General features: G+C 41.9%; 1 protein-coding gene across 1 annotated transcript; it reads left to right on the forward strand.

The window, feature by feature from the left end:
• Window positions 1-1452: 1452 nt before the first annotated feature.
• LOC308533905 (THO complex subunit 2-like) lies at window positions 1453-6932 on the forward strand (the record flags this gene model as incomplete). The annotated part of the gene is given in 3 exon segments (XM_081112122.1): window positions 1453-5952; window positions 5956-5969; window positions 6770-6932. Coding segments are annotated over 3 exon segments (4677 nt in total).
• Between the last annotated feature and the right edge of the window lie 7704 nt (window positions 6933-14636).

The following is a 14636-nucleotide window of genomic DNA, read 5'->3' on the forward strand; positions in this document are numbered from 1 at the left end:
TTTCCTCCAGGTTGTCTAGTTTGTTGGAGTAGAGCTGTCCATAGTATTTTTTAACAATCATTTGTATTTCTGTGGGGTCTGTTGTTATTTCGCCTCTATCATTTCTGATTTTGTTTATTTGGGTCCTCTCTCTGCTTCTTGGTGAGCCTGGCTAGTGGTTCGTCAATCTTGTTTATCCTTTCAAAGAACCAGCTCTTGGTTTCATTGATTTTCTGTATCCTTTCAAAGAACCAGCTCTTGGTTTCATTGATTTTGGTCTCTATGTCATTTATTTCTGTTCTAATCTTTATTATCTCCTTCCCTCTGCTCACTCTGGGGTTTTCTTGTTGCTCTCTTTCTAATTCTTTGAGATGTAGAGTTAGATGATTTATACTATTTTTTCTTGTTTTTTTTTGAGATAGGCCTGTGCCAGAAGCCGGTCCATCCTTGCTGCTTGACACAGTTGCTGCAGGAAAGAAACATCTGCACAGCATGTTTCAAGAGACCTGGCATATATAGCATACTGTTCTTTATATGTTTGCTCTCCTTAGCGCTATGTGTTTTAACCAAGGTCACCTCTCTGAGAAAGGTTGTTTCCCCAGGTAGGGATTTTTCCCTGAAGTTAGGGAGGGGATAAAACCCCTTAACTAAGTGCCAGGCAGGTAGTTAATCACTTTAACTACAAACAATCACGCTTAAGCTACACAATCTTTACTCCCTGGAATGGAGATAAGAAACGCCCTAACCTTTGCAATAGAAATTGACAGGATTAAAATCAACTGGTATAAATGCAGATGTAACAAGACAATAAACACCAGAACTTGGCTGGAGATCCTAACCAGAACCTGGCTGGAGAACCTAGACAGAACTTGGCTAGACATCCTGGCTAAGCTGCTGATCAACTGAACGCTGTCTCCGTGTCATTCCTTCTTCGCTGACTTTGTCCACACCTTTGGGACCCCTGGACCTGCTGGGGCTAGACCCCAACAGGGTAGCACATTTCCCACTCCACGTTGCTGTCTGCCAGCGCCGAGAAGCGCTTCAGCTCCAGCGTGAGCACCCAGGAGTCCGCGTGCAGGCGCAGCGTCTTTGTGACTGGCACCAAGCAAAAAATCGGCCAAGAGACAGCGGGTACCTCAAAAAACTCCTTAGTTGGGACACTCCCAATCTCAGCAAGTGGGTGTGGCCTATGAGGAGTCCTTTAAAAGGCTCATCTGTGCAGAGAACACATCACTTCTCCAGAGCAGACTGACTGAAGTTGGAGCTGCAAGGTGAGTGAAGAGAATTCCTACTACTCCTGATATCAACAGAACTTACCGAGGTGGGAGCGTTCATAGTAGACTCTGAAATCATTGGGGCCTGAAACTCGAAAAGCAAAGGCGCAGTTCCCGGCATTCCTCGTGGGCGGTACTTCCCTTTGATCCCTGAGCTGCCTAGCGGCACTTCTGGGCCTCTGTCACTAAGGCGACAAAGATGGAGGCAGCCTCCGTGTCAATCCAGGTCGAGTGGATAAAGAACTGGGAGAAATCAGGAAGAGGCGACCTTTTGGACTTATGTTGGCTTCTCAGCAAAAACAAGAGCCACGGCAGTTCGACTTACAGAGATTTCCAGCGAGCTCTCTATGAGTTATCACACCATGTCATTAAAGGAAATCTGAAGCCCGAACAAGCAGCTGATTTTTTAAATGACATCAGCGAATTTCGTGAGGATATGCCCTCCATTCTTGCTGATATCTTTTACATGTTAGATATTGAGACAACCGTTTTAGAAGAGAAGAGCAAGAGAGACTGTTTTATGCAATTGGTATTAGCGTGTTTGTATTTCGTCTCAGACACGATTCTAAAGGAACGCCTGGATCCAGAAACATTGGAATCATTAGGACTTATCAAACAATCACAGCAATTCAATCAAAGGTCAGTTAAAATCAAGACAAAACTCTTTTATAAGCAGCAAAAGTTCAATTTTTTAAGAGAAGAGAATGAAGGGTATGCTAAGCTGATTGCTGAATTGGGGCAAGATTTATCGGGAAATATTACTAGTGATTTAATCTTAGAAAATATCAAATCTTTAATAGGATGCTTTAATCTAGATCCCAATAGAGTTTTGGGTATCATTTTAGATGCGTTTGAATGCAGACCAGAATATAATGACTTCTTTATATCTTTATTAGAATCTTATATGAGTAGGTGTGAACCGCAAACACTTTGTCATATACTTGGGTTCAAATTCAAGTTTTACCAGGAGCCGAATGGAGAGACTCCTTCATCTTTATACAGAGTTGCGGCAGTGCTCCTACAAGTTAATCTTATTGATTTAAATGATCTTTATGTATATCTTCTTCCGGCTGATAATTGTATTATGGATGAATATAAACGAGAAATGGTGGAAGCTAAGGAAATTGTTAGAAAACTTATGGTGGTTGCATTGTCTTCTGAAAAAATTGATAAGCAAGAGAAGGAAAAGGAGGAGGAGAAAGTAGAAAAGCCACCTGACAACCAAAAGCTTGGTTTGTTAGAAGCCTTATTAAAGATTGGCGATTGGCAGCATGCACAGAACATTATGGATCAGATGCCTCCATACTATGCTGCTTCCCATCAGCTAATAGCTCTTGCTATTTGCAGGCTTATTCACATAACTATTGAGCCCCTCTACCGAAGAGTTGGCGTTCCTAAAGGTGCTAAAGGCTCACCTGTTAATGCTTTGCAAAATAAGAGAGCACCAAAACAAGCAGAGAGCTTTGAGGATTTGAAGACAGATGTCTTCAATATGTTCTGTTACCTTGGTCCCCACCTTTCTTGTGATCCCATTTTATTTGCAAAAGTGGTGCGCATAGGCAAATCCTTTATGAAGGAGTTTCAGTCTGATGGAAGGACACAAGAAGATAAAGAGAAAATGGAAGTTATTCTTAGCTGTTTACTTGGCATTACTGACCAAGTACTATTTCCATCTCTTTCTCTAATGGACTGCAATGCTTGTATGACTGAGGAACTATGGGGAATGCTTAAAAAATTTCCTTATCAGCATAGATATCGTCTGTATGGCCAGTGGAAGAATGAAACTTACAACAGTCACCCACTTTTAGTAAAAGTTAAAGCTCAAACAATAGACAAAGCTAAATATATCATGAAACGTCTAACCAAGGAAAATGTGAAGCCTTCTGGAAGACAAATTGGGAAATTGAGCCACAGCAATCCAACTATTTTGTTTGATTATATCTTGGCACAAATACAGATGCATGATAACTTAATAACACCTGTAGTAGATTCACTGAAATACCTCACTTCATTGAATTATGATGTCTTGGCCTATTGTATCCTTGAAGCTTTAGCAAATCCAGAAAAGGAAAGGATGAAACACGATGATACAACCATTTCAAGCTGGCTTCGGCATCTTGCTAGTTTCTGTGGTGCAGTTTTTCATAAATATCCAATTGATCTTGCTGCTCTTCTGCAATATGTGGCTAACCAGCTAAAGGCAGGCAGAAGTACTGACCTGCTCATATGGAAAGAAGTGGTACACAAAATGGCAGGAATAGAAATCACCGAGGAAATGACAACGGAGCAACTAGAGGCCATGACTGGTGGAGAGCAACTAAAAGCTGAGGGAGGTTATTTTGGCCAGATCAGAAACACTAAAAAATCCTCCCAGAGATTAAAGGATGCACTATTGGACTATGATCTTGCTCTTCCCCTTTGTTTGATAATAGCTCAGCAGAGGAATGGGGTGATCTTTCAGGAAGGTGGAGAGAAACATTTGGAACTTGTGGGAAAGCTCTATGATCAGTGTCATGATACCCTGGTACAATTTGGTGGATTTTTAGCATCTAATCTAAGCACAGAAGATTACACAAAGAGAGTACCTTCAATTGATGTGCTCTGTAACGAATTTCATATACCCCATGATGCAGCATTTTTCTTGTCTAGGCCAATGTATGCACACCATATTTCATCCAAATATGATGAACTTAAAAAATCAGACGAGGGAAGTAAACAGCAACATAAAGTCCACAAGTACATAACATCATGTGAAATGGTGATGGCCCCTGTCCACGAAGCAGTAGTCTCATTGCACGTTTCCAAAGTCTGGGATGACATCAGCCCTCGATTCTATGCCACATTCTGGTCATTGACAATGTATGACCTTGCAGTTCCACACACCAGCTACGACCGGGAAGTCAGTAAACTTAAAGTCCAGATGAAAGCAGTTGATGACAATCAAGGAATGCCTCCAAATAAAAAGAAAAAAGAAAAGGAGCGCTGTAGTGCTCTTCAGGACAAGCTTCTTGCAGAAGAAAAGAAACAGATGGCACATGTACAGCGAGTTCTACAGCGACTGCAACTGGAAAAGGACAACTGGCTTTTAGCAAAATCTACCAAAAATGAGACCATCACAAAATTTTTACAGCTGTGTATATTTCCTCGATGTATTTTTTCAGCAGTTGATGCTGTTTACTGTGCTCGTTTTGTTGAATTGGTACATCAGCAGAAAACTCCAAATTTTTCCACACTTCTTTGCTATGATCGAGTTTTCTCTGACATAATTTTCACAGTTGCAAGCTGTACTGAAAATGAAGCGAGTCGATATGGGAGGTTTCTTTGCTGTATGTTAGAGACGGTGACCAGGTGGCACAGTGACAGAGCCACATATGAAAAGGAATGTGGAAATTATCCAGGATTCCTTACTACATTACGGGCAACTGGATTTGATGGTGGAAATCAAGCTGATCAACTAGACTATGAAAATTTTCGACATGTGGTACATAAATGGCATTACAAACTAACCAAGGCATCAGTACATTGCCTTGAAACAGGTGAATATATTCACATAAGGAATATCTTGATTGTGCTAACAAAAGTACTTCCTTGTTACCCAAAAGTTTTAAATCTTGGTCAGGCTTTGGAAAGAAGAGTGCATAAAATCTGCCAAGAAGAAAAAGGGAAAAGGCCTCGTCTATATGCATTAGCTAGTGGCTACTCTGGGAGGTTGAAATGTAGGAAGTCATACATGGTACCTGAAAATGAGTTTCATCGCAAAGACCCTACTCCGAAGAACGCAGTTGCCAGTGCACACAATGGGCCTGTTGGTGGGTCTTCATCTTCCATAGGAAGTGCACCTAAATCTCATGAAAGCCGTGCTGAGGAGAATGATAAATCAATGGGAAGATCTCAGTGTGGTGTGAAAGCTGTAAATAAAGCTTCTAGTGCCACACTCAAAGGCAATTCAAGCAGTGGCAATAGTGGCTTTAATAGCAGCAAAATTATTAAAGAAAATGACAAAGAGAAAGGGAAAGAAAAGGAGAAAAGAGAAAAGGCTCCAGAGGCCAGGGCACTTAGTAAAGATGGTAAAGAAAAACCAAAGGAAGAGCGGCCGAAGAAAGACGAAAAAGGAAGAGAGACAAAGGAAAGAACACCTAAGACCAACAAAGAGAAAGAAAAATTCAAGAAGGAAGAAAAAGCTAAAGATGAGAAATTCAAGACCACTGTCCCCAACATAGAATCAAAATTGACTCAAGAAAAGGAAATAGAGAAGGAGTCATTCAGAGAAAGAGATATAGCAAAGGAAATAAAATCAAAAGAAAATGTTAAAGGAGGAGAAAAAAGACCAGTTTCTGGGCCCTTGAAGTCACCTGTTCCCCGATCAGATATTACTGAGCCTGAAATGGAACAAAAACGCTGCAAAAGTGATATACACCCTTCTCCATCACATACCTCCACAATAAAGGACAGTCTCATCGAACTCAAGGAGTCTTCAGCAAAGCTGTACCTTATTCATACTCCTTCACCACTAATCAAGAGTAAGGAGAGAGAAACAGACAAGAAAGAATTGGACAACTCAAGGGAAAGATCCAGAGAAAGAGAGAAAAAAGATGAAAAGGACAGAAAAGGTCGGAAACGGCATCACTCAAACAATGACCGGGAAGTGCTACCAGACTTAACCAAGAGGCGAAAAGAAGAAAACGGAACAATGGCGGTTTAAAAACCAAAGGACTTGTGTGCATGCATATAAGCATAACCATTGGACATAAGACACTGCGGGGTAGGGGAGGCCAGGGGATTGTCAAGGGCGGGGGGAAAAAAAGGAGACATATGTAATACTCTTTGTAATACTTTAAGCAATAAAAAAAACCAAAAAACTGGAGAGCGGATAAATACCACAGGATCTCACTCATTTGTGGAATATAATGAACAACATAAACTGATGAACAAGGACTGATCCAGAGACGGAGAGGCTTTGATTGGACTGTCGGGCCTTGGAGGGAAGGTAGGGGAGGGTGGGGGCAAGGGGGAAAGATCAACCAAAGGACTTATATGCAAGCATATAGGCCTAACCAATGGACACGGACAACGGGGGGGTGAGGGGATGAGCGGGGGGGGGGGGGGGGGGGGGGATAGAGGGTAACGTGGGGACAAGGACACATATGTAATATCTTAATCAATAAAAAATATATTAAAAAAAGAATGTAAACACCACACACACACACAAAACACATTTTAATAAAATTTTGTAACTTAAAAAAATAATAAATAAAAATAAAAAAATAAAAACACAAAAGTGGCCCTAACCAGCTTGGCTTAGTGGATAGAGCATCAGCCTGTGGACTGAGGCTCCCAGGTTCGATTCCGGCTAAGGGCACATGCCTGGGTTGCAGCTCGATCCCCAGTGAAGGGTGTGCAGGAGGCAGCCGATCAATGATTCTCTCTCATCATTGAGGTTTCTATCTCGCTCTCCTTCTCTCTTCCTCTCTAAAATCAATAAAGAAATATATTTTAAAAAAATAATAAAAACACAGAAGTGAAAATCCATGTGATTCTCCTCATCCAAATGAGAAAAACAAGGAAAAAAAAAAGTCAAAATCTTCAGGCAATGAAAAAGGCAGCCATTCATTTAAATCTGAAAAGATGGATAAAATCTCCTCCAGTGGCAAAAAGGGTATATACAGTCCCCTAAGTTGAAGGTCTCCTGGAGGAGGATGCCAATGCTCCATGCATCACTCTCAGAACAGTATCTCTCATAATTCAGAGCTTCTGGTGTTGTCCATTTCAGGGGAATCTGCTTTAAGTCAGAAGATGACTACAACCCACCATCCTCTAGACAAGTCATTCCAAAGTCACCAGTTGCCAGGATGTTATTTTCACCTCTAGTCAGTACCTTGCAGCATGGTTCCTGTGTATACAATCTTCATTTGAAATTCGCCACCCAGAAGCAGCACCTGATGAAAATTTCATCCTTTTTTTCTCAGAAAAGAGAGGAAACTGCCTCCGGGGACTAGTTCCTTAATGATGTAAATAGACTGCGTTTATGTGCAAACTACTATACCTTTGACAATATTGGGATGACTGATTGTATTACGTGAGGATTTTGGCTTCTTGTAAAAAATTTAACTTTAGTTCCTGCCAGGAGCCGATCCACTCTTGCTGCACGAGCCATCCACGCAGTCTCTGCAGGGAAGAAACATCTGCACAGCTTATGTTTCAAGGGACCTGGTGTATATGACATATGTTTGCTCCCCCTCTTAAGCACTATGTGTTTTAACCAGGACCATCTTCCTGAGAAAGGTTGTTTCCCCAGGTTAGGGATTAACAGGACTAAGGAAGAGAATAAATCAGTAAATCCCCCTAGTGTTACAGAAATACCATGTACTACTTATGAAGAACTTGGACTAAGACTGTTGGCAATAAATGTGGTACTTGTCGGGCCCACATCCCCAGGGGTCTGCCCACCAGGGAAAGCACCAAAGCCTATACTCCTGGAGACCCACCGACACAGGGCAGTTCCAGGGAAGGCAAGCAGTGAGGCTGGGAGGACATAACCTTTACTGGGTAAGATAAACTCCTTCAGTCACTTCCTTGTAGCCTATCAGTAGAGCAATAGAATAGTGACCTTGGAATAGTCCTTATAATGGAACACAGAGACAAGATTAAAATCAACAGAACTAGAAAGAGACAGGATTATGGAAATGAAACTAGGAACTGTAGAAGATTTCCCGGGACATACCATGATGTAATTATAGAGGCATGCTTATGGGATCAAATAGTATAAATATAGATGGAATAGAACAATAAAAAAAGAACCCAACCATGCTGATCAACTGAAGGCTGCCTCTGTGTCATTCATTCTTCACCGAGTCCGTCCACACCTATGGGAACCCCTGGACCTGCTGGGGCTGGATCCCAGCATTTGGTGCCTCAAACAGGATTTCCCTAGGTAAGCCCCCCGACACTCGGGACGGATAGGACTCCACCGTAGGGTGCTGCAGACACCCCTATGGAGGATAAGTAGAGTAAAGAGGGTGGATAGTACAGAATTTAGATTGAAAAGATGTGCCATACTGAGTCCAAAAGAAAGAAGACTGTATTGATCTTTAGATTAAGAAGATGTGCTGTTAGAAAAGCATATTCTTGCTAGCAGAGGAGTTAAGGTTACTCCTAGTCAGACAGAATGTTTTATACAAGAAATATGTCCATGCTTTTCTGAGGAAGGAAATGTAAATGTAAAGGCATGGGAGAAGGTAGGCCCAAGGAGCCTTATCCTTAACCCCACTGCAGCCTTTCCAACCCAGGAAAGTGCAGGACTGGCAAGCTCTCCCTGGGGTGATAGATCAGGACTCAGGTAATGGCGGAAAGCGCCAATCCTACTCTTAAAATGGATACAAGAGAGCATTTGGGGTGTTTCTTTTTAATGCCTGCTTTGTATTGAGTAAATTCATTTTACTTAGTTTTAATACACCAAAGTTAGCTTTTGACACAAAAAGAAAAAACTGACAATTCCATCAATATAAACCTTTTCTATAAAAAACAAAAAAGGGGGAGAATAATGATATATGTTAGATTTTTTGGAAATACAATGCAGAGGGTTGTACAGCAGCCAAAAGGCATTGGGCCTCCTGTACAATAGCCTCTGCTGACTCAGCCTGGTAGAAGGATACACAAACCAGACAAGAGTTTTACCAGATCTAGTAATGATGTGGGGAAGAGGTTGTGTTTTATATCTTTCCAGAAGGAGCAGCCTCTGCCTCCCTCCTGGGGACTGTCACGCCTGGGAGGCGGAGTTAGCACACCTGACCAGTGCCCATCTGCAGAAGATGTGCAGCCCTGAGCTGAAACCACCTGTCCATTGGGAGGATCACATGTGCCTCCTTTTTGTCTGTCCATATGCCCCAGCTTTGCCCCACATCTCCTTTCCTTTTTTCTTTTTTTAAATCTGACTACTTGTTTGCTGGTTCCTTGGCCTTTCTCCTTCTCTCCTGAACACAGCGTTTTCTAGAATCTCCCTACCCTACTGTTCCAGGAAGGGCACCTCCCTTTTCTGCCATGACTGGGGGTGTCTGGTATATGCCCCATATATGGAGTTGTCTTGTGCCAAGAGCCTGACATCCTGGGCTGAGAAAGCCCTGTCCCGGACTCTCCTTTGTCCTGTATTGGCCCCTCTTGCCTTTGTGTCAAGAGGGACCCTCTTCTCACAATCCAATTGCCCACAGCTGTTGCCTGGGCTCTCTGTTCATGCTGAGGTGGAAGCCTCATGGTGGCTGGTACCATGGATCTGTCTCTCGCCCAATGGCATGGGCTGGGCCCTCTCTGGAGAAGAAACCTGGGTTCCCCAAGATATGTGATTAATGCTGGGGTCCCGCCAGCAGGCGAGGGGATCCCAAGGCAGGTGCTGGGCGTGGAGGCCACAGGGGCATAGGCTACCAAGGAGACAGAACTGAACCTCTTGCAAGGGGGCGCTGCCTCTCCCTCATTCGCACACCTCACATCACCCTGCTTGGCCCTGGAGGTTGTGTTTTAACCAAGGTCACCTCTCCGAGAAAGGTTGTTTCCCCAGGTAGGGATTTTTCCCTGAAGTTAGGGAGGGGATAAAACCCCTTAACTAAGTGCCAGGCGGGTACTTAATCACTTTAACTACAAACAATCACGCTTAAGCTACATAATCTTTACTCCCTGGAATGGAGATAAGAAACGCCCTAACCTTTGCAATAGAAATTGACAGGATTAAAATCAACTGGTATAAATGCAGATGTAACAAGACAATAAACACCAGAACTTGGCTGGAGATCCTAACCAGAACCTGGCTGGAGAACCTAGACGGAACTTGGCTAGAGATCCTGGCTAGGCTGCTGATCAACTGAACGCTGTCTCCGTGTCATTCCTTCTTCGCCGACTTTGTCCACACCTTTGGGGACCCCTGGACCTGCTGCGGTTGGACCCCAGCAGACCTGTAGAGCTATAAACTTCCCTCTCAGGATTGCTTTCATTATGTCCCATAGGTTTTGGATTGTTGTGTTTTCACTGTCATTAGTTTCCAGGATGTTTTTAATTTCTTCTTTGATCTCATTGGTAACCAAACCAATATTTAATAACATGCTATTCAGCTTCCAAGTGTTTGAGTATTTTGGGTTGTTTTTATTTTAGTTTATTTCTAATATTATGCCATTGTGGTCTGAGAAGATGGTTGGTATGATTTCAATCTTCTTGAAATTGGGGAGGCTTTGTTTCTGACCCAATATGTGGTCTATTTTTGAATATGTCCTATGAGCACTTGAGTATAATGTATATTCCGTGGCTTTGGGGTGAAGTGTTCTGAAGATGTCAATTAAGTCCATCTGATCTAGTGAGTCATTTAGGATTGCTGTTCCTTTGCTGATTGTTTGTCTAGAGGATTTATCCAGTGATTTCAGTGGTGTATTAAAGTCCCCTACTATGACTGTATTGTTGTAGATCTCTCCTTTGATATCTTCCAGGAGTTTTTTTTATGTATTTGGGTGGTCCTGCATTGGGTGCATATATGTTTATCAGGGTTATATCTTCTTGTTGTATTGATCCCTTTAGTATTATGAAGTGGCCATCCTTATCTCTTGTTATGGCCTTCACTTTGAGGTCTATTTTGTCCGATATAAGTATTGCTACCCCAGCTTTCTTTTCATTTCTATTTGCCTGAAAGATATTTTTCCATCCCTTCACTTTCAGTCTGTGTGAGTCCCTTCTTCTGAGGTGGGTCTCTTGCTGTCTAGCAAATGTATGGGTCATGTTTTTTTATCTATTCAGCCACTCGATGTCTTTTGGTTGGAGCATTTAGTCCGCTTACGTTTAAAGTTATTATTGAAAGGTACTTGTTTGTAGCCATTTCTTTTTGTGTGTGGCTGTTTTCTTTCTGAGCTTTTTATTTCTTCTTTTTTCACCAGTCCCTTTAGCATTTCTTGCATTGCTGGCTTGGTGGTGATAAACTCCCTTAGCCTTTTTTTGTCTGTGAAGCTTCTTATTTCCCCTTCAAGTTTGAATGATAGCCTTGCTGGGTAGAGTATTCTTGGATTCAGTCCTTTGCTTTGCATCACTTTGTAAATTTCTTTCCATTCTTTTCTGACCTGATGTGTTTCTGTCGAGAAATCATTTGATAATCTAATGGGAGATCCCTTGTATGTAGCTTTCTGTCTCTCTCGTGCAGCCTGTAAGATTCTCTCTTTGTCCTGAACATTTGCCATGGTAATTATGATGTGTCTTGGTGTGGGTCTTTTCGGGTTCACCTTGTTTGGGCCTCTCTGTGCTTGTGTGATTTTTTTCTTCCCCACCTCAGGGAAGTTTTCTGATATTATTTCTTCGAATAGGTTTTCTAATCCTTGTTCCTCTTTCTGTTGTTCTGGCACCCCTATTATTCGTATGTTGTTTCGTTTCATGTTGTCCCAAAACTCCCTTAGGCTCTCCTCCTGTCTTTTAATTTTTTTCTCCAATTGCAGTTCAGTTTGTGTGTGTTTTGCTTTCTTGTCTTCTAATTCACTAATTCGGTCCTCCGCTTCTCCTAGTCTACTGTTGAAACTTTCAGTGGTGTTTTTTATTGCAGCTATATTGCTCTTCATTTCTTCTTGGGTCTTACATAAGTTATTGATTTTTTTCATCTGTTTCTTCTTGCTTCTTGCATAAGTTGTTGATTTTTTCTTCCATTCGGTTTATGCACTCTAGGACCCTTAATCTGAATTCTTTTTCTGCCATGTTGCATGCCTCTGTATCACTTAGCTGCTTTTCTGGAGAGTTCTCCTTTTCTTTCCTTTGGGGGTTTCTTTGTCTACCCATGTTTGATCTCACTGACATGTCTAGATGTTGAGTCATTCAGTGGCTGCTCCCTGGGGAGCTGTGGCTGCTCCTCAGGCGGTTGTAGTAGCAGCTGCTCCTCAGTTCGCAACAGCTCCTCTGGTGGGTGCTATTCACAGCTGTGGTGGCTCTTCTGGCTGTTGGGGGAAGGCTTCACGTATACCTGCTGTTCCTCAGGCAGAGGGTGTGGTGATCAGGAGGCTGCTGTTGCTTGGATCTGCTGAGTTGATTTAAAGGCACAAAATACAACACAACAAGGCACAACGTACCAGGCACTGAATGCAAATGTATTCATGATATCAATAACCCCAAATAAAGGTGACCACCTGAGCTAAGATAATTAGGGGATAAGGAAGAAAGAAGAGAAAAAGATAAAAGAGAAAAAAGAAAAAAAAGGAGTACAAAAATGAAATTGGGAAAAAGGAGGAAAAAAACTAAGAGTGAAAAGAGAGAATGAAGTAGAAGAGGGGAAGAGACTATTTATATGAGGAGAAAACTCTGATAGAACTGCCACTAATCACAACAAATTCCAGCAACAGATCCCTGGAGATGAATGCAAACTACAAACAAGCAATAATATCAAGCGAGGCAAGGGAAAACAGAAGCACAAAAATAACCGGGGGGGGGGGGGGCTAAGGGGGGGACCGGCAGAAAAAGAAAAAAAAAATCAAAACAACCTCACAAACAATCCTAAAAAAAAAACACCCAATATACTCAACAATCAAGCAAACAACAACAAAACAATAGAAAGAGAAAAGAAAAAAAAATTTGGATAGTGAAGAAAGATAAGGGAGAGTTGTATAAGGATTTAGAGCAGGGGATTGGAAATAGGATATATAAGTAGGGTGAAATTTTGACAGCGGGTAAAAAGGAGTAGGGAAAATCTAAAGCAGGAATAGGGTAAGAGAAACAGGACAACAAAAGGGGAAAAGTGAGGAAGAGGGTTTTAGCATAGAGGTAAAATTGAGGTAGAGAAAAATGATGCTAAAGGCACGATGAAAATAGAATGTAGAACACTATTCCCAAAATAAAATAAAGAGAAAATAAAATGACACTTTAAAAAATGATAAAATGGTAGCAGTAATAATACTGGTTAAAAATAAAAATGTAGTAATTAAAAGGGTAAAATTAGGTGATGGAAAAAGAAAAGAAATTGGTTTCTTAGTTAAAAGGTGAAAAAAGAATAAAAAAAAAATTTGCAGTAGTGAAGGTCCTTCTGTTCTTCTACTCTTCAGTCTGGCATGCCTTAGTCCTGCCAGGTATTCAGGAGAATGTTGAATTTCCCTGCGATACACTGTTCCTCCGTGTTGTAAACCACAGTCCTGCTTTTAAAGCCGGCCGTATTTGTTTCCCAGAATGCCTTAATTTGTATTTACCTAAGAGTCAGTTTGTGGCTCAGCCTCTAGTGGCAGTGTTTCTGAGTTGACTGCCGAGGCTCTACGGCCTCTCTATCCAATAGTTAGGGTTTATTTTCTCTATTGCACTTAAAACTGGTTTGGGGACGTCCCCTGTCCAGAGCTGGTTCTTTAATCCTTACCCCGCTGTGTGTTGTTGCTGGGACTCCATTGTTAACATCTTGACCATGCCCTTTACCTAGTGTAGTGGTCGGCAAACTGCGAGCTCACAAGCCACATGCAGCTCTTTGGCCCCTTGAGTGTGGCTCTTCTACAAAATACCCCATGCGTGCGTGCACATACAGTGTGATTGAAACTTCGTGGCCTATGCGCAGAAGTCGGTATTTTGTGGAAGAGCCACACTCAAGGGGCCAAAGAGCCGCATGTGGCTTGCAAGCCTTAGTTTGCTAACCACTGACCTAGTGGAATCTGACTATAAAATAAAGACTTGGCTTGTGGGTACTGTCACTGTCTCTCCATCAGAGAAGCAGCGTCCTATCGAGACCCAGCTTTTATTCTCTTGTCTGTCTTTTCTAAATCCTTCACCACCCCCGTGCCACCCCCCCCCCCCCCCGCCTCAGGTTCACTCTTGGCTGTGCTAGTGCAGCACATGTGGTGCCCAACATGGGGCTGAGTATGCCATGGCCATGCTGGCTCACCACAAATTTCAATTCCTCTTTTGGCAAAATCTATTTTATCCCTACTTCTTCATTTTCCACATGCATGGTCCTCAAAATACTAGACATGCTAAAGGCATCTGACTACCTACTGTCTTTTCACTTTTAAAACAGGCATTCAAATACTTTTCTGTAATTTGAATTTGTAGCACTGTTGTAATGAAATCCTTTTCAATTTTAAGCTTGCATACTTATATTCAATGGAGAGAAAGGCAACTAATATAATTTAACTTAATTTAAAATTTGTGGTGCTTTGAAAGAATATGTCTTGTATATATGTATGGTAAATGAACATCCTCATTGATTCAGCATGGATCTCCTAATCTGAGAGATAAGATCACTTAGCCTGTCCAGTAAAGAGATCAGTGCACTATACCAGTGAACAATACGTGACACTAAATGCCTCAGTTCAGCCCTCATAGATCAGAAGCCTAGGGATCCATATGTTAAAAACATACACAGTAAAAGATATTACATGAAGGACTGGGTTATTGTCATGAAGCAGG

This window comes from Myotis nattereri (assembly GCF_964212035.1).
Source record: "Myotis nattereri genome assembly, chromosome: 1".
Classification (NCBI taxonomy): domain Eukaryota; kingdom Metazoa; phylum Chordata; class Mammalia; order Chiroptera; family Vespertilionidae; genus Myotis; species Myotis nattereri.